Source organism: Hyla sarda, chromosome 10 (assembly GCF_029499605.1).
Source record: "Hyla sarda isolate aHylSar1 chromosome 10, aHylSar1.hap1, whole genome shotgun sequence".
In the NCBI taxonomy this organism is placed as follows: Eukaryota; Metazoa; Chordata; class Amphibia; order Anura; family Hylidae; genus Hyla; species Hyla sarda.
Window position 1 is genome coordinate 84,638,116 of NC_079198.1, and position 23,585 is coordinate 84,661,700.

At 43.6% G+C, this 23,585-nt stretch overlaps 1 protein-coding gene across 3 annotated transcripts in view; it reads right to left on the reverse strand.

The window, feature by feature from the left end:
* Nucleotides 1–8,389: 8,389 nt before the first annotated feature.
* LOC130294177 (indolethylamine N-methyltransferase-like) overlaps nucleotides 8,390–23,585 on the reverse strand; it is a 42,197-nt gene continuing 27,001 nt past the window's right edge. For all 3 annotated transcript variants that reach the window (XM_056543677.1, XM_056543678.1, XM_056543679.1), the window contains one exon: nucleotides 8,390–9,163. In XM_056543677.1, coding sequence (XP_056399652.1) covers nucleotides 8,734–9,163 — 430 coding nt within the window. In that variant the 3' untranslated portion in view covers nucleotides 8,390–8,733. The remainder of the gene's footprint in view (nucleotides 9,164–23,585) is intronic.

A 23,585-nucleotide genomic window follows, 5' to 3' on the forward strand; every position in this document is an offset into this window, starting at 1 on the left:
GGGACATCTATGCTGCCTAATCTGGGTGACATCTATGCTGCCTACTCTGGGGGACAACTGTGCTCCTAATATGGGGAAAACTGATGCTTCTGGCCTTGGGCCTATAATTTTTGAAGTTAAGCAGCAGCTAAATACATGCTTAATGCAAATGTCAACATTGATCTTTAAATGTAAGGGGTTATGAAAACCTATTTGGTACTGCAAATGCATGCTCCAGACTCATTCTGTGTCTTTTAGGATCTATTTGCCTCCCTGGTGCCTCTGGCCTTGGGCCTTAAATTTTTGGATGTTTAGCAGTAGCTAAATACATGCCTAATGCAAATTTCAGCAATGATTGTTAAATTCTCGGCGCTCTGCCAGGGCCTTCTCCTACCCCCTGGGCCGATCCGAGGACCTCATTAACCAACTCACTAACTATTCCAATCGCTTATAGCGACGGGCGGTGTGTACAAAGGGCAGGGACTTAATCAATGCCAGTTTATGACCCTCACTTACTGGTAATTCCTCGTTTTAGGTGAAATAATTGCAATCACAGATCCCTATCACGAACTGGTTTCAGCGTGCAACACGCACCTGTCCTTGAAAGATAGAGATACGTTAATCCATTCAGTGGAGCGCCAGTGTGGCCCAGGACATCTGAGGCCATAACACACCTGTTATTGCTCGATCTCGCAATTGATCGGGCAAGGTAGGGGTTTATTAAAACCTCTTGGGTACTGCTGAGGCCTACTCCTGACTGCTCCTGGTGCAATGTATGGGGTAATTAAACACTGTTGGGTAGTGTTATTGTTAAATTTACTGGTAATTATATCAGTAATAAAACCGTTACACAACGGAACGCTTGTTGCGTGTGATTTTTTAATGAAAAAATAAATAAATAAATAAATAGGCGGAGAGGAATTAACTTTGCTTACCGTATATACTCGAGTATAAGCCGACCCGAATATAAGCCGAGGCCCCTAATTTCACCCCAAAATCCCAGGAAAAGTTATTGACTCGAGTATAAGCCTAGGGTGGGAAATACATCATCCCCCCTGTCATCATCCAGACCCCCGTCATTAACATCCTCATCATTATCACCCTGTCATCATCCAGACCCTCATCATCATCACCTGTCATCATCCCCTTGTCATCATCCCCTTGTCATCATCCCACACCCCCCCTTCATCATCCCCTTGTCATCATCCCCACCCCCCTTCATCATCCCCTTGTCATCATCCCACCTTCATCATCCCCTTGTCATCATCCCCCACCCCCCTTCATCATCCCCCACCCCCCCCCCTTCATCATCCTCTTGTCATCATCCTCTTGTGAACTATCCGCCCTCAGTGGTCTTCAACCTGCGGACCTCCAGAGGTTTCAAAACTACAACTCCCAGCAAGCCCGGGCAGCCATCGGCTGTCCGGGCTTGCTGGGAGTTGTAGTTTTGAAACCTCTGGAGGTAAGCAGGTTGAAGACCACTGCGGCCTTCGACATCATCCAGCCCCCTCTCACCCCCTTTAGTTCTGTACAGTACTCGCCTCCGCTCGGCGCTGGTCCGGTGCTGCAGGACTGTCCGGTGAGGAGGTCGTCCGGTGGGATAGTGGTTCCGGGCTGCTATCTTCACCGGGGGCGCCTCTTCTCCGCGCTTCGGGCCCAGAATAGAGGCATTGCCTTGACGATGACACAGCAGGACGTTGGTAATGAACGTACCTCTGCGTCGTCGTCAAGGCAACGTGACTATTCTGGGGCCGGGCCCGAAGCGCTTAGAAGAGGCCTCCCCGGTGAAGATAGCAGCCCGGAACCACTATCCCACCGGACGACCTCCTCACCGGACAGTCCTGCAGCACCGGACCAGCACCGAGCAGAGGCGAGTACTGTACAGAACTAAAGGGGGTGAGAGGGGGCTGGATGATGTCGAAGGCCGCAGTGGTCTTCAACTTGCGGACCTCCAGAGGTTTCAAAACTACAACTCCCAGCAAGCCCGGACAGCCAATGGCTGCCCGGGCTTGCTGGGAGTTGCAGTTTTGAAACCTCTGGAGGTCCGCAGGTTGAAGACCACTGCGGGTGGAGAGTTCACTCGAGTATAAGCCGAGGGGGGTGTTTTCAGCACGACAAATCGTGCTGAAAAACTCGGCTTATACTCGAGTATATACGGTAATCATTTTTGGCGATTAGAATCCTTTTTTTCATCTGATTTTTTGGAGACAGATGCGCTTACACACATGTAATAATTTTTTTAACCAAATTTCAAACATTGTGTGGTTTATTATTTTTGAGAAGAATGTCTTTGGGTGGTCCACCATCCTGCATTATAGAGTCTTCTGAACTGATGTATATGCGCTTGTTTTTTTTAAAAAAAAAGGTATTTTGTCAGACAATTTCAATAAAATTTTGCGTTTTTTTGGGGTGGATTGTGAAGCCCGGGTGACGGGTGTGTAGTGTGTATTCGTGCATCAGTCAACTCCAGTCTGTGTCCGTTAAGCAATATATGGCTTACTGATGCAGCAGAGGTGGGGCCTTGGTCTTGGAATTTCAATTATTTAAAATAATTGTACATATTGTGTGGTTTATTATATTAGAGAAGAATGTCTTTGGGTGGTCCACCGTCCTGCATTATAGAGGCTTCTGAACTGCTGTATACGCGCTTGTTTTTACAAAAATGTATTTTGTCAGACAATTTCAAAAAAATGTGCGTTTTGTTGGGGTGGATTGGGAAGCCCAGGTGTGTACTCGTACATCAGCCAACTCCAGGCTGTGTCTTTCAGGCAATGTATGGGTTACTGATGCAGCTGAGGTGGGGCCTGGGTTTAGGAATTTCAATTTTAAAAAAAAAATTCAACAATTGTGTGGTTCATTATTTTTGAGAAGAAAGTCTTTGGGTGGTCCACCGTTCTGCCTTATAGAGTCTTATGAAAAGTTGGATATGCGCTTGTGCTTACACAAAGTTGTAAATTAAAAAAAAAAACTTTATACAATTTTGTTGATTTTGGGGCGGATTGTGAAGCCCTGTGTGTACTGGTGCATCAGCCAACTCCAGGCTGTGTCCTTCAGGCAATAAATGGGTTCCTGATGCCGCAGAGGTGGGGCCTGGGTCTGGGAATTGAACATTTTTGGATTGCGGGTGCTAAAAAAAAAGATGGACACACCCTAATCCGTTCAGTGGAGCGCGCCTGCGGCCCCAGACATCTGAGGGCATAACACACCTGTTATTGCTCGATCTCAGGAGAAGGGGGGTTCATCATCGGAAGAAGAGAGTTGCAGGTTGCCCTTGAGTCAGCAAGGCGGTAGCACGGTTGGCAGTCAGCGTGGTGTGGCAGTAGTGGAAATTCTGGAGCCAAACGTGCCCGGGGGAGACCACCTGCTTCGTGGCAGCTTACCTTTCCGGGAGTTAGCGGGTTACCAGCACCGGTCGATGAAAGATAGAGACACGCTAATCCGTTCAGTGGAGCGCGCCTGCGGCCCCAGAAATCAGAGGGCATAGCACACCTGGTTTGCTCAATCTCGCAATTGATCGTGCAAAGGTAGGGGATTATTAAAGCCTCTAGGGTGCTGCTGAGGCCTACTCTTGACTGCTCCTGGTGCAATGTGTGGGGTAATTAAACACTCTTGGGTAATGTTTTTTTATTTATTTATTGATAATTTTATCAGAAATAAAATTGAATTTTCCAGAATGCTAATGGTTGCACAATGGAACGCTTGTTGCGTGTGATTTTTTAATGAAAATTAAAAAAAAATAAAAAATACGGACAGGCATTAACTCTGCTTCATCATTTTGGGCGAAAAAAGTCCTTTGGTGATCTGATCTTTTGGAGACAGATGCGCTTACACACATATTGAATTCGTTTTTGTAAAAAAATTTCAATCATTGTGTGGTTTATTATTTTTGAGAAGAATGTCTTTGGGTGGTCCACCGTCCTGCATTATAGAGTCTTGTGAACTGTTGGATATGCGCTTTTTCTTACACAAAGGTATTTCTTTAAAACATTTCTAAAATGTTGTTGTTTTTTGGAGGGGATTGTAAAGCCCAGGTGTGTACTGGCGCATCAGCCAACTCCAGGCTGTGTCCTTCAGGCAATATATGGGTTCCTGATGCCGCAGAGGTGGGGCCTGGGTCTGGAAATTTCAAATTTTTGGATAGCGGGTGCTACCTATGAGAAATCTTTGTCAAAAATTTCATATATTGTGTTTTTTTTTGAGGGGGGGGGGGATTGTGAAGCCCTGGTGTGTACTCTTGCATCAGCCAACTCCAGGCTGTGTCGTGCAGGCAACATATGGGTTACTGATGCCACAGGGGTGGGGCCTGGTTCTGGAAATTTCAAATTTTTGGATAGCGGGTGCTACCAAAGAGAAATCTTTGACAAAAATTTCTCATTGTGTTGATTTTGGAGGGGGGATTGTGAAGCCCTGGTGTGTACCGGCGCATCAGCCAACTCCAGGCTGTGTCCTTCAGGCAATATATGGGTTACTGATGCCACAGAGGTGGGGCCTGGGTCTTGGAATTTCTAATTTTTGGATAGCGGGTGCTACCAATGAGAAATCTTTGTCAAAAATGTCATATATTGTGTTGTTTTTTGGGGGGGGATTGTGAAGCCCTGGTGTGTAGTGTACTAGTGCATCAGCCAACTCCACGCTGTGCCATTCAGCCACTAAATGGTCTCCTCTTGCTGCCAACATGTCCACGCTATGTCATTCAGTCACTATATGGTCTCCTGACACTGATGCCATCACCAGGCTCTGTCAATGTGCTGCTGTGCGGCAGTGATTCTAAGAGCGATGCCGGTAATCTGCATGCTATTCTGAATAACAGTATTATTTCACTAGCCAGCACACTCCATATGCATTTTAGGACACAGCAAAGTATTATATACCTCTATAGAGGCTGTATGTAGGCTAGAAAAAGCTTTTTTAATATCGATTCGCAGCAAATAAATTCGGATCGAAACAAACTTTTCGGAAAAATTCGGCGAATCGGCCGAATCAAATTTTTGAAAAGTTCGCTCATCTCTAGTCAAGATAGGAGCCCAGACCAAGATAGGAGTGTGAGTGTGATTATATTTTACAACAAAATGGGGGGGGGGGGGAGACTAACGGTAACATAACATAGTTTGTATGTTTAAAAAAAGACCATCGATTTCAACCTAAAACCCTACAGTGTTGGTCCGGAGAAAGCCAATCACCCCATGACCGAGGATATTTTTCTTCCTTACTTCATTATGGCAATCAGGATAAATCCCTGGATTAATGTTCTGTCCACGTAAATCTAGTATCCATAACCTTTAATATTATATTTTTCCAGGAAGAACATCCAGGCCCCCCTTGAATGTGTTTATTGAGTCAGACATCACAACATCATGTGCAGAGAGTTCCATAGTCTCAATGCTCTTACAGTAAAGAATCTCTAGAAAAAACAAAAGAGGGAGCGCTCCATAGTGCAATTATTAGTTTTTCAAGTGTTACAGGTATACTGGAAGCGCTTACGCACTAGGTTGTGGATCAGGCACCACACTGGTGAAGGCATAGAAAATATCCAAGTCCAGCTGATCCCTCCACCATAAAGGCATATTACAAGACTTCAACCACTTCAACTCTCCATAGGGATTGTATTCAGGCGCAACAGGATGCCAGTGATAGATAAGGATATTCTTAAGATTATTTATTGATATGAACAATGTGTTTCAATACCAGGACTAGCGTCTTCATCAGGTTCATACCCAAAAACCAAATATTGACAAATATATAGGGTACTCACATAGCATCTTCAACAGGTTCATACCCAAAAACCAAATATTGACAAATATATAGGGTACTCACATACCCTAGGGTACTCCTCCCATCCAAACCAGACCGGAACTGAAAACAGCTAGGTCACGAGGTCTGCAGGAAATGGAGAGCCACGTCATTAAACTTAAAAATTCTAATATATATATATATATATATATATATATATGTTATTCTTATTTGATAACAATATGTATAACACACAATATGCAAAATATGCAGTGATTCGAAAAAAAAAGGAAACATGGACCAACAATAATAACAACCAATAGAAAGGAAAATCATTGCATAAATCAAACAGTATTCTGTATGTTTTCATTTAAACCATCAGGACATAAAGATTTTAGTTTAAATATCCAGTATAATTCTTTATTAATCAGTTGTCGGAAACTATCTCTTTTACCAGAGGGAATCTTATCTATGATGGTCAATTTCAATAGATCAGGATTTTTATCATTTACCTGTGCAAAATGACGCGATATAATATGAAGTGAAAAACCTTTCAGAATATTAAATCGATGCGTATTCACCGTTTGAACGGTGCGGCCCACATACAGCAACTGACACGAACATTCGAGTAAATATTTGGCTTCACTCAAATCACAGTCATAGAAGTCCTTGATCTGGAATTTTTCATTAGTAGCATTGGACGTAAATCCAATGCGGCCATTCTGTATAATATTACAGAACAGGCATCTAGGCTTATTGCACTTGTTAATTCCCGACTGTTCATTTATAGTTTTGACAGGGTCATTTACTGACTTCAATTTACTTGGTGCCAAATATTTGCAATTATGTTTAAATGCAGGGGTTCCACTGCCGCTCTCCTCGTGCACGAAGCAGGGTCGCAATGCCCCCTCCATGTATCTCTATCGGAGAGCAGGAGATACACGACTACAATGTTTATGTATCTCCTGCCCCCCCGAAAAGATGCATGGAAAGGGTGTGTTGACATGAAGAGAGCCAGGATGCCATTCAGGGGATTCCAGGGCTTCCCCCTCACCCCTGCAGAGCGGCCAGTGCCGACAAGCAGTCAGCGCTACGACCATACGGACTGCATTGCTGTCCCCATAGATGGCAATGCATTTATAAGCATTCTTTTAGCGAAGGAGGATGCGGTCCTAGCACTGACTTCTTTCGAGCACTGACCTCCCTAGGGATCCTTGGCCAGCATTCTGACCAGACATTTAGTCGTATGGACACGACCATATATTTATACTGGGCCCTACTGAATTGTTATATAACATTGGAGGCATGAGGAGGATTTTGGTAAGATTCCATATGAAAACAACAGGAAAATGTGGCATGCCTTGTGGATGGATGCCTTATTTTACAGCATGCTACGTAGCCACAGGAAGCCTATGTCTTTCTGTATATATATGGTGTCCCAGTACTGGAGTGGGTCCTGTCAGGTAAACATTGCTTCAGGTGCCTGTGATGGGCCCTGCTGCTCAGGTGATGCCTTAATGTTCATTATAGTCTTTGCCTATTGATTTATAATGTTTTGCACTGTATCTTTAATAAATGTAGAGGATATCTCTTAGGAAGCAAGATGCAGAGTACACATGTGACTCTGATTGCCCAATGGGAGGCCCCCTAGCTTGGCCTTATATAGTATAGGTGAGGAGGAGCTACCAGTTGAAAGTTGTGTTAGGAGTTTGGAAAGTGTTCTTAGTGTAGAGCTCAGTGTGAGCTGCAGTGTGGAGAGGAGTCAGCAGGAGTGTGAGGTTATTCAAGGGAAGCCTAAAGTAAATCTTCAAGCAGGCGACCATGACATTCTACAAGTGTTTCCTGCCCAGGAAGAGTCAGAAATTCCTAGTTGTGGGCATAGGAGCCAGTGAGGCGACGGGCCACACAGTGCTAGTCCAGGATAGATACAGTAGAAAGCCTCGGGCAGCTGGATCCCAAGGACTAGGTCATACCCTGGTGGTGTGGCATTAATTGAACACTATCAGAACCCTTGTCAGCTTGGGAGACATCAAAACTAAGTCTACAGTCCCAAATCAGCAACAAGTAAAGCCAAGTGGGTGTAAAATACTACAAGTCACAGCAAGTCTACTGGGCTCCCAAGGGTTACTCTGAATCTCCTCTAATCTGCGCTGTCAGGATTGTAACAACTACTCCTGCCTCAGTAAAGACAGTTATCCGTAACCTGGCATCGATGTGTATTCAGTATCCCGCGCCTAAACCAGGAGAAGGTGTTGGATCCTCGGAACGTGTAGGTTAACGGTGCCCTGGCGTCACATAGTAATACATCTAATCACCGAATCATGTACCACAGTCTGTCTAATTCCATGTGGCTGACACATATAGCATCCAGCATTTTCATGAAGCCAAAGTCAGCTGAATGTTCGAGTAGTTCAGATAAATCTGCTACAGATCCCAAGGGTGCCATAGAAGTACATAAGCCCTCTAATGTACCTAGAGGTTCATTTTTCTCATATGGAGATTTTTTTTTGTATGATTTGTATAAATAGAATAATCGTAGCGAGCTCTATTGGCCTCTAGGTCTCCTTATATACTTTATGTTGTCTAGTGGAGCCTGTATGGCAGGTCACATGGATGACTCCATGCTAAGAAACATTAAAGCCTCCATGCATTACGTTAAAAGTGTCCACTATCCCATTATTAACAAATCCAGCTAAATCCCACAAAATAATTCCCCTCAATAACTAACCCAACACAAAATATTTATACTTGTTTATTTGGAATTAAACTTCAGCATGCAAGTAATATAAAAAAAAGAAAAGTGGCCAATAAAAAATAGAAGAAATTGATTTGAAGGATTTCTTTAGTGCTCAAGAGATGAACATAAATGTAGTTTCAGCTGTGTGTCAATTGAGTTTAAATGTACTTATGTTTTGTATGTATACTTTGCACGTCCAATGTGACACATTGCACAAATAGAATACACCAAAAGTAGGTGTAGGTATTGAAACTTGCGTACTTGTAATGATGACAGGAGAGTTCATCTTATTTTGGTTTTCGGGCATGAATGTAATAGTAACCATCATAGTCAGAAACATCCATCCTGGATTTATCATTACGTGGAGCATAAACAGCTTTAATAATTTCATAGCCTGCCTCTTTAAAAGCTTCCTCTAGTTCTTCCTTTTTTGTACACATACTTGCAAAATACTTATTCCCAACATAGTACATTGTAGCGTTTAGTACACTCAAGATCAATAAGTGACCTCCGGGTTTGATTAAATCCTTGAAATTTTTCAGAACATTACAGAATGACTTTATGTCTTCACAAGGGGCTTCAAGGCAGAGACATGTAAGAAGGCAGTCAGCCGGTTGTAGAACAATGGGATCATAAGGGTTTCTTTTCAATGCATCACATTTCAGGACGTCTTGTACTTTACTGCGGAGTTTCTCAGCCTTTTTCTCATAATTCTCCCTAAAAGTATGCAAAAAATGAATGATGTTAGAACCAATATAATTGAACATATAGCTGCTTTAAAGGGGTACTCCGGTGAAAATTTGATTATTATATTTTTTTAATCAACTGGTGCCAGAAAGTGCAACAGATTTGTAAATTACTTCTATTAAAAAATCTTAATCCTTCTTGTACTTAGTAGCTGCTAAATACTACGGTGGAAATTATTTTCTGTTTGAAACACAGAGTTGTCTGCTGACATCATGAGCACAGTGCTCTCTGCTGACATCTCTGTCCATTTTAGGAACTGTCCAGAGTAAAAGGAAATCCCCATAGCAAACATATGCTCTTCTGGACAGTTCCTGAAATGGACAGAGATGTCAGCAGAGAGCACTGTGCTCATGATGTCAGCAGACAGCTCTGTGTTTCAAAAAGAGAAGAATTTCCGCTGTAGTATTCAGCAGCTAATAAGTACAGGAAGGATTAAGATTTTTTAATAGAAGTAATTTACAAATCTAAAAATAGGAATATGGATGCGTAGCTCTACAACATAAAATGTATGAGGTTAACTGGATACCTCTCACCTAAAAGAGGAAAAAAGGAATTGAATCAAGGAAAATAAAATATACCAGTCCTCAGTGCACTAACTCACCATAGCGTTATATGGTGTCAGTCTGGGAAATGCCAAGAAAAGAAAAGAATTCAGTACGATATACCAAAAATTATAAGATATTATAAGATATGAATGTCAAAGGACAATAAAATATAATTTTAAAATATTAATGTTAATAATGTGCCAAACGTGGGGCCCCACGTTGGCACCTGAATATGCTAAACGGATACCACCATATGACTTGATAAAACCAATATGTGGATATGGTCACTATTCACACCAGGAATAGAAAAACGCACAATAGCTCAAATAAAGCCTAGAAAAAATTGTGTCCCCTATAACGGGGTAAATTGTCCTACAATACAAGGAACAACCTGTAAATGAAAATACAGCCTACAAATAAGATATAGTGTAACAACCTGTAAATAAAATACAAAAAAATACAATGTGAATCCTGCAATGAATCCAAGATAAAACGCTGATGATATCAAATGGTTGTGGTTTTTCCAGTAATAACCTGTAAATGAATATATCGCAGTCCTGATATAATCTTGTGTGAATAGTGGCCACTTTCAAATGTCCCGCATGTGATGATTAGTGTTGCTCGCGAATATTCGCAATTCGAATATTATTCGCGAATAACGCATATTCGCGTATTCGCGAATTTCGCGAATATAGCGCTATATATTCGTAATTACGAATATTCATTTATTATTTTTTTTTCTTCACAGTACACATCACAGTGATCACCCCTCTCTGCTTCCAGCTCGTGTGGTGTAAAGAAGGCTCTAATACTACTGTGTGAGACTGCCGGACGAAAATCCGCATATGCGAAAATAAAACGAGAATATTACGAATATGCGAATATATGACGAATATTCGCCCATATATTCGCGAATATTCGCGAATTCGAATATGGCCTATGCTGCTCAACACTAGTGATGATGCAGTCTTTCTTTGCCAATTGTATCCACTTAAGTGTATCAATATTTCCGTATGCTGTACTCTCTAGGATTGCTGCATTATAGCTATGTTGGTATAAAGCGTAATAGCTATAAATGAATTGTCGGCACTTTCGTGCCACTCACCGCTCCTACGATCTGGTTGACTGTGTAACGCTCAAGCTGGGGTGGCGATGTGCGGCCACGTCTTCCTCAGCGAGCTGCGAGGATAGCGGTGTTCGGCCAGTCAGCGTGTGTCTCGGCGGCGTCTGACGTCAGCAGTCAGCTGATTGCAGGTCAGCTGACTGTTTTGTGATGGACGTTTAGTTTGAGCAGATGTTAAAGTCTCTTAACTTTTCCAATAGTGTTATTCAGCAAACGATCAGCATGTGGTCAGCAATCCCAGGTGGATATAAGGCAATTCTTTCATTTCTGAGGTATCAATAGCAATAAGTCCTCATAGATATTAGCGGGTAAAAAACGCACCAAAATGGGTGCTAAATGTGAATATGGTTCAGTGGTGGTGCTGCATTTGGAAGCCGGATCCCACTGAACCATATTCACAGTTAGCACCCATTTTGGTGCGTTTTTTACCCGCTAATATCTATGAGGACTTATTGCTATTGATACCTCAGAAATGAAAGAATTGCCTTGTGTCCACCTGGGATTGCTGACCACATGCTGATCGTTTGCTGAATAACACTATTGGAAAAGTTAAGAGACTTTAACATCTGCTCAAACTAAACGTCCATCACAAAACAGTCAGCTGACCTGCAATCAGCTGACTGCTGACGTCAGACGCCGCCGAGACACACGCTGACTGACCGAACAGCTCGCTGAGGAAGATGTGGCCGCACATCGCCACCCCAGCTTGAGCGTTACACAGTCAACCAGATCGTAGGAGCGGTGAGTGGCACGAAAGTGGCGACAATTCATTTATAGCTATTACGCTTTATACCAACATAGCTATAATACAGCAATCCTAGAGAGTACAGCATACGGAAATATTGATACACTTAAGTGGATACAATTGGCAAAGAAAGACTGCATCATCACATGCGGGATATTTGAAAGTGGCCACTATTCACACAAGATTATATCAGGACTGCGATATATTCATCTACAGGTTATTACTGGAAAAACCACAACCATTTGATATCATCAGCGTTTTATCTTGGATTCATTGCAGGATTCACATTGTATTTATTTGTATTTTATTTACAGGTTGTTACACTATATCTTATTTGTAGGCTGTATTTTCATTTACAGGTTGTTCCTTGTATTGTAGGACAATTTACCCCGTTATAGGGGACACAATTTTTTCTAGACTTTATTTGAGCTATTGTGCGTTTTTCTATTCCTGGTGTGAATAGTGACCATATCCACATATTGGTTTTATCAAGTCATATGGTAATTTACAAATCTGTTTAACTTTCTTCACCAGTTGATTTAAAAAAAAAAAAAAAAAGTACCCCTTTAAATGTGTTTTCTGAGACTGTGATATTGATGGGCTAAACAGGTCAGTGCTAGTAAAATGAGTGGGAGTGGATGGAAATACCAGGCAAAGCCACTACAAAATACACTGTTTAACATTGAAATTGCAACGCCAAGAGAAACAAACCATAAAGTTGTGCAACTCGATATAGTAGCAGGTACCAAAATTATCTGCAAATGAATACATTTTCAAGCAGCTAGCCCCAATTTGTGGCATGGGGGCAGTGGCGGATCCAGGGGGGGGGGCAACGGGGCAATTGCCCCCCCCCCCCCCCCGAGATTGCTGTCCCCCGCCCCCTAGAATGGTGGAGCCGAAGCTGTAAGCTTCGGCTCCACCATTCACTAACCTAGGCAGTCACACGCTGTGAGTACTTCAACTTCAAGTTAAATCTACTTGTGGACCTTCAGTCATTTCATTGCACCTATCGCTTCTGGGAAGGACGGCGATAGGCCGGAACATAGATTCAGCATACCAGCCCTCACCCTGGCGTCATGAGTGACTGGGTTAATATTAACCCCTCATATACCAACATCATATCATCCCTACCATACACCCCCCAAGGGCTACCACATTATCATTAAGGCAGATTGCTACATGTATTGGCTGAGATGTTAGCACTGTTTCTTATTACATGTCCCAATGGTTCAAAGACCAACGACAAACTAGAATGTCAGCGAAACGAGAACTTCTGTATAAGTTGGTGCATGGTGAACCAACCGGAGATTGGGCAATGCCAAGAGTAGGCCTTCACAAAAAAAAAAATAATAATTTACAAAGGTACTCCAAGGATTATGGTATGTGGTATTATAATCTACAGTTGCCAGATTTTTTTTTCTTATCATTTGCTCATCATTTGTTCTATCTATGCTGGGAGTTGTATTTTTGCACCAATTGGAGGCTCCCTGTTTAGGTAGACATTGCATTATGGGCGCTCTCCCCTGCAGAGAGCGCAAAAAATGTCCTAACCCATTTTTTTATGTTTTTTTCTTCTTGTTTCAGACCTGTGTATGCAGAGGATTACGGCGGATTCGATGGATTACGACGGATGACCTTGATTTTTTTTTATTTTAATAAAATGGTTAACGAGGGCTGTTGGGGGAGTGTTTTTTAAAATAAAATAATTTTTTCAATGTGTTGTGTTTTTTTTTATTGAATAGTCAGGCTTAGTAATGGAGGCTGTCTAATAGACGGAATCCATTACTAAGCTGGGGCTTAGCGTTAGCCCCAAAAACAGCTAGTGCTAACCCCCAATTATTACCCCGGTACCCACCGCCACAGGGGTGTCGGGAAGAGCCGATACCAACAGGCCCGGAGCGTCAAAAATGGCACTCCTGGGCCTAGGTGGTAACAGGCTGGCGTTATTTAGGCTGGGGAGGGCCAGTAACAATGGTCCTCGCCCACCCTGGTAATGTCAGGCTGTTGCTGCTTTGTTGGTATCTGGCTGATACTGAAAATAGGGGGAACCCTATTTTCTTGCCAAGCTGGCTTAGCGCACAGCTCATCAAGGGGTTAAGTGAGCCAGCAATGTGTATACTGTATACACATTGCAGGCTCACTGCAAGTTCTTGCTGGGCAGTAGATATACGATGTATATCTACTGCTCAGCATCAGCTGTTCTCCCGGCTCTGTAGCTGTGGGTACAGCTGATCCCGACATTCACTTCAGGAGGACACAGCTGGTGTCAGGAGGAGTGACATCCGCTGTGATCTGTCCTTTACTGCAGGTGCTACTGCTCCCAACATGGAGCACACTTTGCTCCATGCTGGGAGTTGTAGTACCTGCATTAATAGACAGATCACAGCGTGTAACTCCTGAAACCCACTGTGATCCTCCTGTATAATGTATAGATGTGGCCGGACGCTCTTCTATGGTCCCCTGCACTGACGTATATATACATATTCATATTTCCCACAGAGTTGTGATTGGCTGGAACCATCTGGCCAATCAGCTCTCTGCGGGAAATATGAATAGGTGTATATATACTGCAGTGCAGGGGACCATAGAAGAGCGGCCGCATCTAAACATTATACAGGAGGATCGCAAGGGACCCCGGCGATCTTTCAATTAGTACAGGTAGCTACTACCCTCATCATGGAACAGTGTGTTCCATGCTGGGAGTAGTAGTACTACCTAAAAAATGTAAAAAAAAAAAATCAAAAACACACACACACTATATTTTTATTATTGTCGGCTACATTTTTTGTGCCCTAGCCGCCCACATAAATGTTTAAAAATTAATTAAAATTTTGTTATAAAAAAGATAAATTTCCTTAAATACAATTTTTTCCATCACTACTGTATCTTTTTTATTATTTTTTAACGGTACCCTACGAAATTTTAATAAAAAAGGTATTTCCATCACTTTTTTGGATCGCTAAAGTCCAAAAGAGAATAAAAACTGCCTGAAAAATTGCCAAAGTTAAAACCCACATGGTGTTTTTCTTCTCGTTTTTTTCACTCCCATAGACTTCAATGGGAGGAAAAAGATTTTCCCGAAAAAACGCCAAAGTCCCGACAAGAGGACTTTTTTAAAAACTGCCAAGGAGACTTGGACTTGGCATTTTTGCGGTTCCCTATTGACTTGCAGCTAAAATCTGGCCACAGCGTTTTTTTCACACAAAAAAAACGCCATGCGGAAGAATGGGCGTTTTTATTGGTATTTTGTAAAAAAAAAAAAAAAACAAGTGGAAACCTAGCCTAAGAGCCATAACTTTTATTATTCCCTCTACAGCCCATATGAGGGCTTGTTTTTTGCACAACCAATTGTACTTTGTAATGACACCTTTTATTTTACCATAAAATCTACCTCGCTATTGAAAAATTATTATTTATAGTGTGAAATTGATAAGAAACCCGCAATTTTACAACTTTTGTTTTATTTCTATTTTTACACAGTGAACTTAATAGTAACACTGAAACACTGACATGTTCTTTTTATTCTGTAGGTCAATACGCAAAAAATTACGGTATACCTATCTTTACATGCTTTACTATTACTGTACTGCTTTTAAAAAACTCATATGGGGAGTATGACAGCTCATTTTTTTTGCACCGTGATCTGTACGTTCATCAGTACCACTTTTTGTTTGTTTTTTTTAAGAGGGAAAAGAGAGGAATTTTCTTATTGGGGGAGGGGCTTATTCGCTTTTATTAAAACTTTTTAAATACCCAAAGGTGACTATATATTGCAATCATTAGAATGTGAATACTGATCGGTACCATGCATAGATAGAACACTAATCAGTGTTATCTGTGATCTTCTTCTCTGGTCCCCTCGAAGGCAAATAAGGAGACCTCCGTCAGCCATCTTGGCTGATCTGATCCAGACGGCCATGCCGCGAGACATCAGATCAGCCACTGGAACCATCGCATTGTCATAGATGGCGTGATCAATATTGATCATGGCTTCTGAGGGGTTAATGGCAGACATCAGCGTGATTGCTGATTCCCCACATTACCAGTGGGTCCCTGGCTGCTGATAGAATCCGAGAACCACGGTCTACGATGTGAGCACAGCTCCTACATGTGCTTCATAGCTGCAACAGTGCAACAGGACACAGGATCCACTTAGGGGTGCTGGGTCAGTCCTCACTTCACAGCTCCTAACTCATTACTGGAGGTTTCCTATGTGTCATGATCTGCTTCCACTTCGCTTAGAGGCTTTTCTCCCTGGACCTGTCAGTCATCCTTTAATAAATGAAAAAAAAAATAACAAATCCCCTGGACCCTGATCTCTACTTGGGAAGCTGGGTGACCACAAATATGGCCCCTTTCAGCCATCACCCAGTTTTCCCAGACTCCTGCACACAGATGTTTACTAGTGCATTTAGCTGAATTTGTCAGGAGTCTTGGAAAGAGGGGTAACAATTGATAAAAAGCCCTATTGGTAGCTGCCATTTACCATGTGTGGAGCAGTGTCTCTATATGGAGTTATTACTGGTCACCAGTGCAGGTTAGGTACCAGGGACACTGGTTGACACTGTCCTTTCTAGTGGCCACTGTTATGATTTTAGGGGCTCTTGTATGGCACTTATATACTGAGGGCATAGTGTGTGGCACTACTATATCCTGACCGCACAGTGTGTGGAACAATTATATCCTGGAAGTGCAGTGCAGGGCCGCCATCAGGGTAGGGCTGGAGGGCCTGCCATCAGGGGCCAGGACAAAAAACTAAGATTAGCGGGGCCCAGCCAGACTGCAATGCTCCTCTCTTTTTTTGCTTTCTTTTTTTAATGCTCTTTAATAAGGCTGCGCTACTAGAGATGAGCGAACTTTTCAAAAATTCGATTCGGCCGTTTCACCAAATTTTCCCGAAAAGTTTGTTTCGATCCGAATTTATTGGCAGCGAATCGATATTAAAAAAGGCTATTTCTAGCATACATACAGCCTTTATAGGGGTATAGAACACTTTGCTGTGTCCTAAAACGCATATGGAGTGTGCTGGGGTAGTGAAATAATACTGTTATTCAGAATAGCATGCAGATTACCGGCATCGCTCTTAGAATCACTGCCGCACAGCAGCAAAATGACAGAGCCTGGTGGTGGCATCAGTGTCAGGAGACCATATAGTGACAGAATGACATAGCGTGGACATGTTGGCAGCAAGAGGAGACCATTTAGTGGCTGAATGGCACAGCGTGGAGTTGGCTGATGCACTAGTACACTACACACAAGGGCTTCACAATCCCCCCCAAAAAAACAACACAATATATGACATTTTTGACAAAGATTTCTCATTGGTAGCACCCACTATCCAAAAATTTGAAATTTCCAGAACCAGGCCCCACCCCTGTGGCATCAGTAACCCATATATTGCCTGCATGACACAGCCTAGAGTTGGCTGATGCAAGAGTACACACCAGGGCTTCACAATCCCCCCCCCAAAAAAACAACACAATATAGGAAATTTTTGACAAAGATTTCTCATAGGTAGCACCCGCTATCCAAAAATTTGAAATTTACAGTCCCAGGCCCCACCTCTGCAGCATCAGGAACCCATATATTGCCTGAAGGACACAGCCTGGAGTTGGCTGATGCAAGAGTACACACCTGGGCTTCACAATCCCCTCCAAAAAACAACAACATTTTAGAAATTTTTTAAAGAAATACCTTTGTGTAAGAACAAGCGCATATCCAACAGTTCACAAGACACTAAAATGCAGGACTGTGGACCACCCAAAGACGTTCTTCTCAAAAATAATAAACCACACAATGTTTGAAATTTTTTTTACAAAAACTAATTCAATATGTGTGTAAGCGCATCTGTCTCCAAAAGATCAGATCACCAAAGGACTTTTTTCGCCCAAAATGATGAAGCAGAGTTAATCCCTGTCCGTATTTTCTATAAAATTTTAATTAAAAAATCACACGCAACAAGCGTTCCATTGTGTAACAATTAGCATTCTGGAAAATTCAATTTTATTACTGATAAAATTATCAGTAAATAAAAAAAAAAAAACACTACCCAAGAGTGTTTAATTACCCCATACATTGCACCAGGAGCAGTCAAGAGTAGGCCTCAGCAGTACCCAAGAGGCTTTAATAACCCCCTACCTTTGCATGATCAATTGCGAGATCGAGCAATACCAGGTGTGTTATGCCCTCTGATTTCCAGGGCCGCAGGCGCGCTCCACTGAACGGATTAGCGTGTCTCTATCTTTCTTCGACCGGTGCTGGTAACCCGCTAACACCCGGAAAGGTAAGCTGCCGCGAAGCAGGTGGTCTCCCCCGGGCACCTTTGGCTCCAGAATTTCCACTACTGCCACACCACGCTGACTGCCAACCGTGCTACCGCCTTGCTGACTCAAGGGCAACCTGCAACTCCCTTCTCCCGATGATGAACCCCCCTTCTCCTGAGATCGAGCAATAACAGGTGTGTTATGCCCTGTCCGGGGCCGCAGGTGCGCTCCACTGAATGGATTAGGGTGTGTCCATCTTTTTTTGTAGCACCCGCAATCCAAAAATGTTTAATTCCCAGACCAGGCCCCACCTCTGCGGCATCAGGAACCCATTTATTGCCTGAAGGACACAGCCTGGAGTTGGCTGATGCACCAGTACACACAGGGCTTCACAATCAGCCCCAAAATCAACAAAATTGTATACATTTTTTTTTTAAATTTACAACTTTGTGTAAGCACAAGCGCATATCCAACATTTCAGAAGACTATAAGGCAGGACGGTGGACCACCCAAAGACTTTCTTCTCAAAAATAATGAACTACACAATTGTTGAATTAAAAAAAAAAAATTACATTCCTAGACCCAGGCCCCACCTAAGCTGCATCAGTAACCCATAGATTGCCTGAAAGACACAGCCTGGAGTTGGCTGATGCACGAGTACACACCCGTGCTTCACAATCCACCCCCAAAAAAATATATATTTTTTTTAATTGTCTGACAAAATACCTTTTTTTTTTAAAACAAGCACATATACAGCAGTTCAGAAGACTATAATGCAGGACGGTGGACCACCCAAAGACATTCTTCTATAATATAATAAACCACACAATATGTTCAATTTTTTTAAATAATTAAAATTCCAAGACCAAGGCCCCACCTCTGCTGCATCAGTAACCCATATATTGCCTAACGGACACAGACTGGAGTTGACTGATGCACGAATACACACTACACACCCATCACCCGGGCTTCACAATCCACCCCAAAAAACTGCAAATTTTTTTTTTTAATTGTCTGACAAAATACCTTTTTTGTTAAAACAAGCGCATATACAGCAGTTCAGAAGACTCTATAATGCAGGACGGTGGACCACCCAAAGACATTCTTCTCTAATATAATAAACCACACAATATGTTCAATTTTTTTAAATAATTGAAATTACAAGACCAAGGCCCCACCTCTGCTGCATCAGTAACCCAAACATTGCCTAACGGACACAGACTGGAGTTGACTGATGCACGAGTACACACTACACACCCGTCACCCGGGCTTCACAATCCACCCCAAAAAAACGCAAACATTTTTTGAAATTGTCTGACAAAATACCTTTTTGTTAAAACAAGCGCATATACCGCAGTTCAGAAGACTCTATAATGCAGGATGGTGGACCACCCAAAGACATTCTTCTATAATATAATAAAACACACAATGTTTCAAATTTGGTTAAAAAAATTATTACATGTGTGTAATTGCATCTGTCTCCAAAAAATCAGATGGCAAAAGGATTCTAATCGCCAAAAATGATTAAGCAGAGTTAATCCATCTCCATCTATTTTTTTTTTCATTAAAAAATCACACGCAACAAGCGTTCCGTTGTGTATTGGTTAGCATTCTGCAAAATTCAATTTTATTACTGATAAAATTACCAGTAAATTTAACAATAACACTACCCAAGAGTTTAATTACCCCATACATTGCACCAGGAGCAGTCAGGAGTAGGCCTCAGCAGTACCCAAGAGGCTTTAATAACCCCTTACCTTGCCCGATCAATTGCGAGATCGAGCAATAACAGGTGTGTTATGGCCTCAGATGTCCTGGGCCGCACTAGCGCTCCACTGAATGGATTAGCGTGTCTCTCTCTTTCAAGGACAGGTGCGTGTTGCACGCTGAAACCAGTTCGTGATAGGGATCTGTGATTGCAATTATTTAATCTTAAAACGAGGAATTACCAGTAAGTGAGGGTCATAAGCTGGCGTTTATTAAGTCCCTGCCCTTTGTACACACCGCCCGTCGCTATAAGCGATTGGATTAGTTAGTGAGTTGGTTAGTGAGGTCCTCGGATCGGCCCAGGTGGGGTAGAAGAAAGGCCCTGGCAGAGCGCCGAGAATTTAACGATCATTGCTGAAATTTGCATTAAGCATGTATTTAGCTACTGCTAAACATCCAAAAATGTAAGGCCAGAGGCACCAGGGAGGCAAGTAGTTCCTGAAAGACACAGAATGAGTCTGGAGCATGCATTTGCAGTACCAAATAGGTTTTCATAACCCCTTACATTTAAAGATCAATTTTTACATTTGCATTAAGCATGTATTTAGCTACTGCTAAACTTCAAAAAAGTATAGGCCCAAGGCCTGAGGGACCAGGGAGGCAAGTAGTTTGTGAAAGACACAGAATGAGTCTGGAGCAGTGATTCACAGTACCCAAGAGGGTTTCATAACCCCTTACATTTAAAGATCAATGTTGACATTTGCGTTAAGCATGTATTTAGCTACTGCTAAACTTCATAAAATCATAGGCTTAAGGCCAGAAGCATCAGTTTTCCCCATATTAGGAGCATAGTTGTCCCCCAGATTAGGCAGCATAGATGTCCCCCAGATTAGGAGCATAGTTGTCCCCCAGATTAGGCAGCATAGATGTCACCCAGATTAGGAGCATAGATGTCCCTCAGATTAGGCAGCATAGATGCCCCCCAGATTAGGAGCATACTTGTCCCCCAGAGTAGGCAGCATAGATGTCACCCAGATTAGGCAGCATAGATGTCACCAAGATTAGGCAGCATAGATGTCCCCCAGATTAGGAGCATAGTTGTCCCCCAGATTAGGCAGCATAGATATCACCCAGATTAGGAGCATACTTGTCCCCCAGATTAGGCAGCATAGATGTCCCCCAGATTAGGAGCATAGATGTCCCCCACATTAGGCAGCATAGATGTCACCCAGATTAGGCAGCATAGATGTCACCCAGATTAGGCAGCATAGATGTCCCCCAGATTAGGAGTTTAGTTGTCCCCCAGATTAGGAGCATAGTTGTCCCCCAGATTAGGCAGCATAGATGTCACCCAGATTAGGCAGCATAGATGTCCCCCAGATTAGGAGCATACTTGTTCCCCAGAGTAGGCAGCATAGATGTCACCCAGATTACGCAGCATAGATGCCCCCCAGATTAGGAGCATAGTTGTCCCCCAGATTAGGCAGCATAGATGTCGCCCAGATTAGGCAGCATAGATGTCCCCCAGATTAGGAGCATACTTGTCCCTCAGAGTAGGCAGCATAGATGTCACCCAGATTAGGCAGCATAGATGTCCCCCAGATTAGGAGCATACTTGTCCCCCAGAGTAGGCAGCATTGATGTCACCCAGATTAGGCAGCATAGATGTCCCCCAGATTAGGAGCATAGTTGTCCCTCAGATTAGGCAGCATAGATGTCACCCAGATTAGGCAGCATAGATGTCCCCCAGATTAGGAGCATACTTGTCTCCCAGAGTTGGCAGCATAGATGTCACCCAGATTAGGCAGCATAGATGTCCCCGAGATTAGGAGCATAGTTGTCCCCCAGATTAGGCAGCAAAAATGTCCCCCAGATTAGGCAGCATAGTTGTACCCCAATCAGCGCGGGCCAGTCAGAGCCAATCAAAGGGCCGTATGTGTCAAGCGGGCTGTACAATCCCCAGGTCTGCCCCAGAGGGTTTCATAACCAACCACAATAGAGAAAATTTTGTTGTAGGAGCATGGTCAATCTACTCAGACCCATCTGTCATTGGTGGCTGGAAACCCTGGCTTATCCTTCCCTGATTCATCTTGACAAACGTCAGTCTCTCCACATTTTTATTGGACAGACGAGTTCGCCTTGGGGTGACTATGGCCCCGGCCGCACTAAACACCTGTTCTGATGGCACACTACTGGCCGGCAGGACAGCTTTTCCAGGGCAAACTCCGCTAGTTGGGACAATAAATCGAGTTTGGCTGCCCAGAAGTCCAGCGGATCTTCAACGGTTGTTGGCAGGGTCATGTCGAAGTAAGCCACCACCTGCTGGTTCAGGTCCTGCTCCATGTCCACCTGCTGCTGATGAGTAGCTTCACTATGCGGCTGAAGGAAGCTACTCATCAGCGATTGTAGACTCAGGCTGCTACTGATTGAGCCGGTATTGCTCCTGCCACCCCTCCCCAGCAGCCGTGGCAGTGGAAGGTGAGCGCAGAGGGCCCCCCGAGTGAGACCTGCGAGTGGATGGACAATGTGGCCGATCGGCCAACCAACTACGTAGAAGCTCCCTGAAGTAGGTCATTTTGTCCTTCCTCTCAGTGGGTGTAAAAAAGGCCCCCATTCTGGGCCGGTAGCGAGGGTCTAATAAGGTGGAGATCCAGAAGTCATCGTGCTGACAAATTTTGACAATTCGGGGGTCACTACGCAAGCAACTCAGCATGCATCGTGCCATTTGTGACAGTGACTCGCTGGGACTACCTGCCTCCATCTCCACTGCATACTGCCACGGTGTGTCTGGGTCCTCTGTCTCTCCTCCCTCGTAATAACCCTCCAGCTCCTCTGGCTGCTCCTGCTCCACCTCTCCTGTCCAATGACCAGAAACACCGGCCATCTCATCCACCGTAAACTGTGCTCCGCTCTGCCCCTCATCATTCTCCTCGAGTTAATCCCCCACAGGACTCATTTAGCCTTCTAAAGTAGGCGCAACGTCTCCATTGCTGTGACCAGCCATGTTTTCAATCATTTTTTGGAGTAAATGTAGGAGTGGAATTAAGTCGTTCATGGCGTAATTCGAGCAACTAACAAAAAATGTGGGTTCCTCAAAGGGCCTCAGCAAATGGCAGGTGTAACGTATGAGCTGCCTCTCGTTCACATTGAAGTTACACAGGGGAGCACTCCTATCTGCTTGTATCATCAAAAAATCTGTGATGGCTTTTCTTTGTTCGTATAGTCTGTCCAACATATGGAGGGTGGAATTCCAACGTGTGGCAACGTCACAAATGAGACTATGTTGTGGGATACTGTTCTGACGCTGCAGCTCAAGCAAAGTGTGCTTGGCGGTGTACGAGTGGCTGAAGTGCAGTACAGTGCAGTACAGTTTCCTTACCATTGTCAGGACGTCTTGCAAATGGGGTGAAGACTTGATGAACTTCTTGACAACCAGATTCAACACGTGTACCATGCAGGGCGAATGGTTCACACTTCCTTGTCGAAGCGCGGCCACAATGTTCTTCCCATTGTCGGTCACCATGGTTCCCATTTCCAGATTTCGTGGAGTAAGCCATACTCGGATTTCTTCCCTAATGAACTTCAGCAGTTCCTCCCTTGTGTGACTCCGTTCGCCAAGGCAAACCATGTGAAGGACGGCTTGACACCGCTGTGCCCTACACACATGGTACGATGAATGGCCACCGAGATTTGGATGTGCAGTGGAGGATGAGGACACAGGGGAGGAGGAGGCGCACACAGTAAAAGGACCAACTGCCTGGGAGCGAGAGCGTGGAGGAGGAAGCGGTGTGACCTGTCCAAGTTGCTGTTGTGGCTGTGCAGGAACAACATTTACCCAGTGGGCCATAAAAGACATGTACTGTCCCTGCCCGTAGTTACAGCTCTACACGTCGGCGCTGCCGTGCACTTTTGAACACACCGACAGGCTCAAGGACTGGCCCACCTTCTCTTGTACAAACTTATGCAGGGCTGGTACTGCCTTCTTCGCAAAGAAATGAAGGCTTGGGAC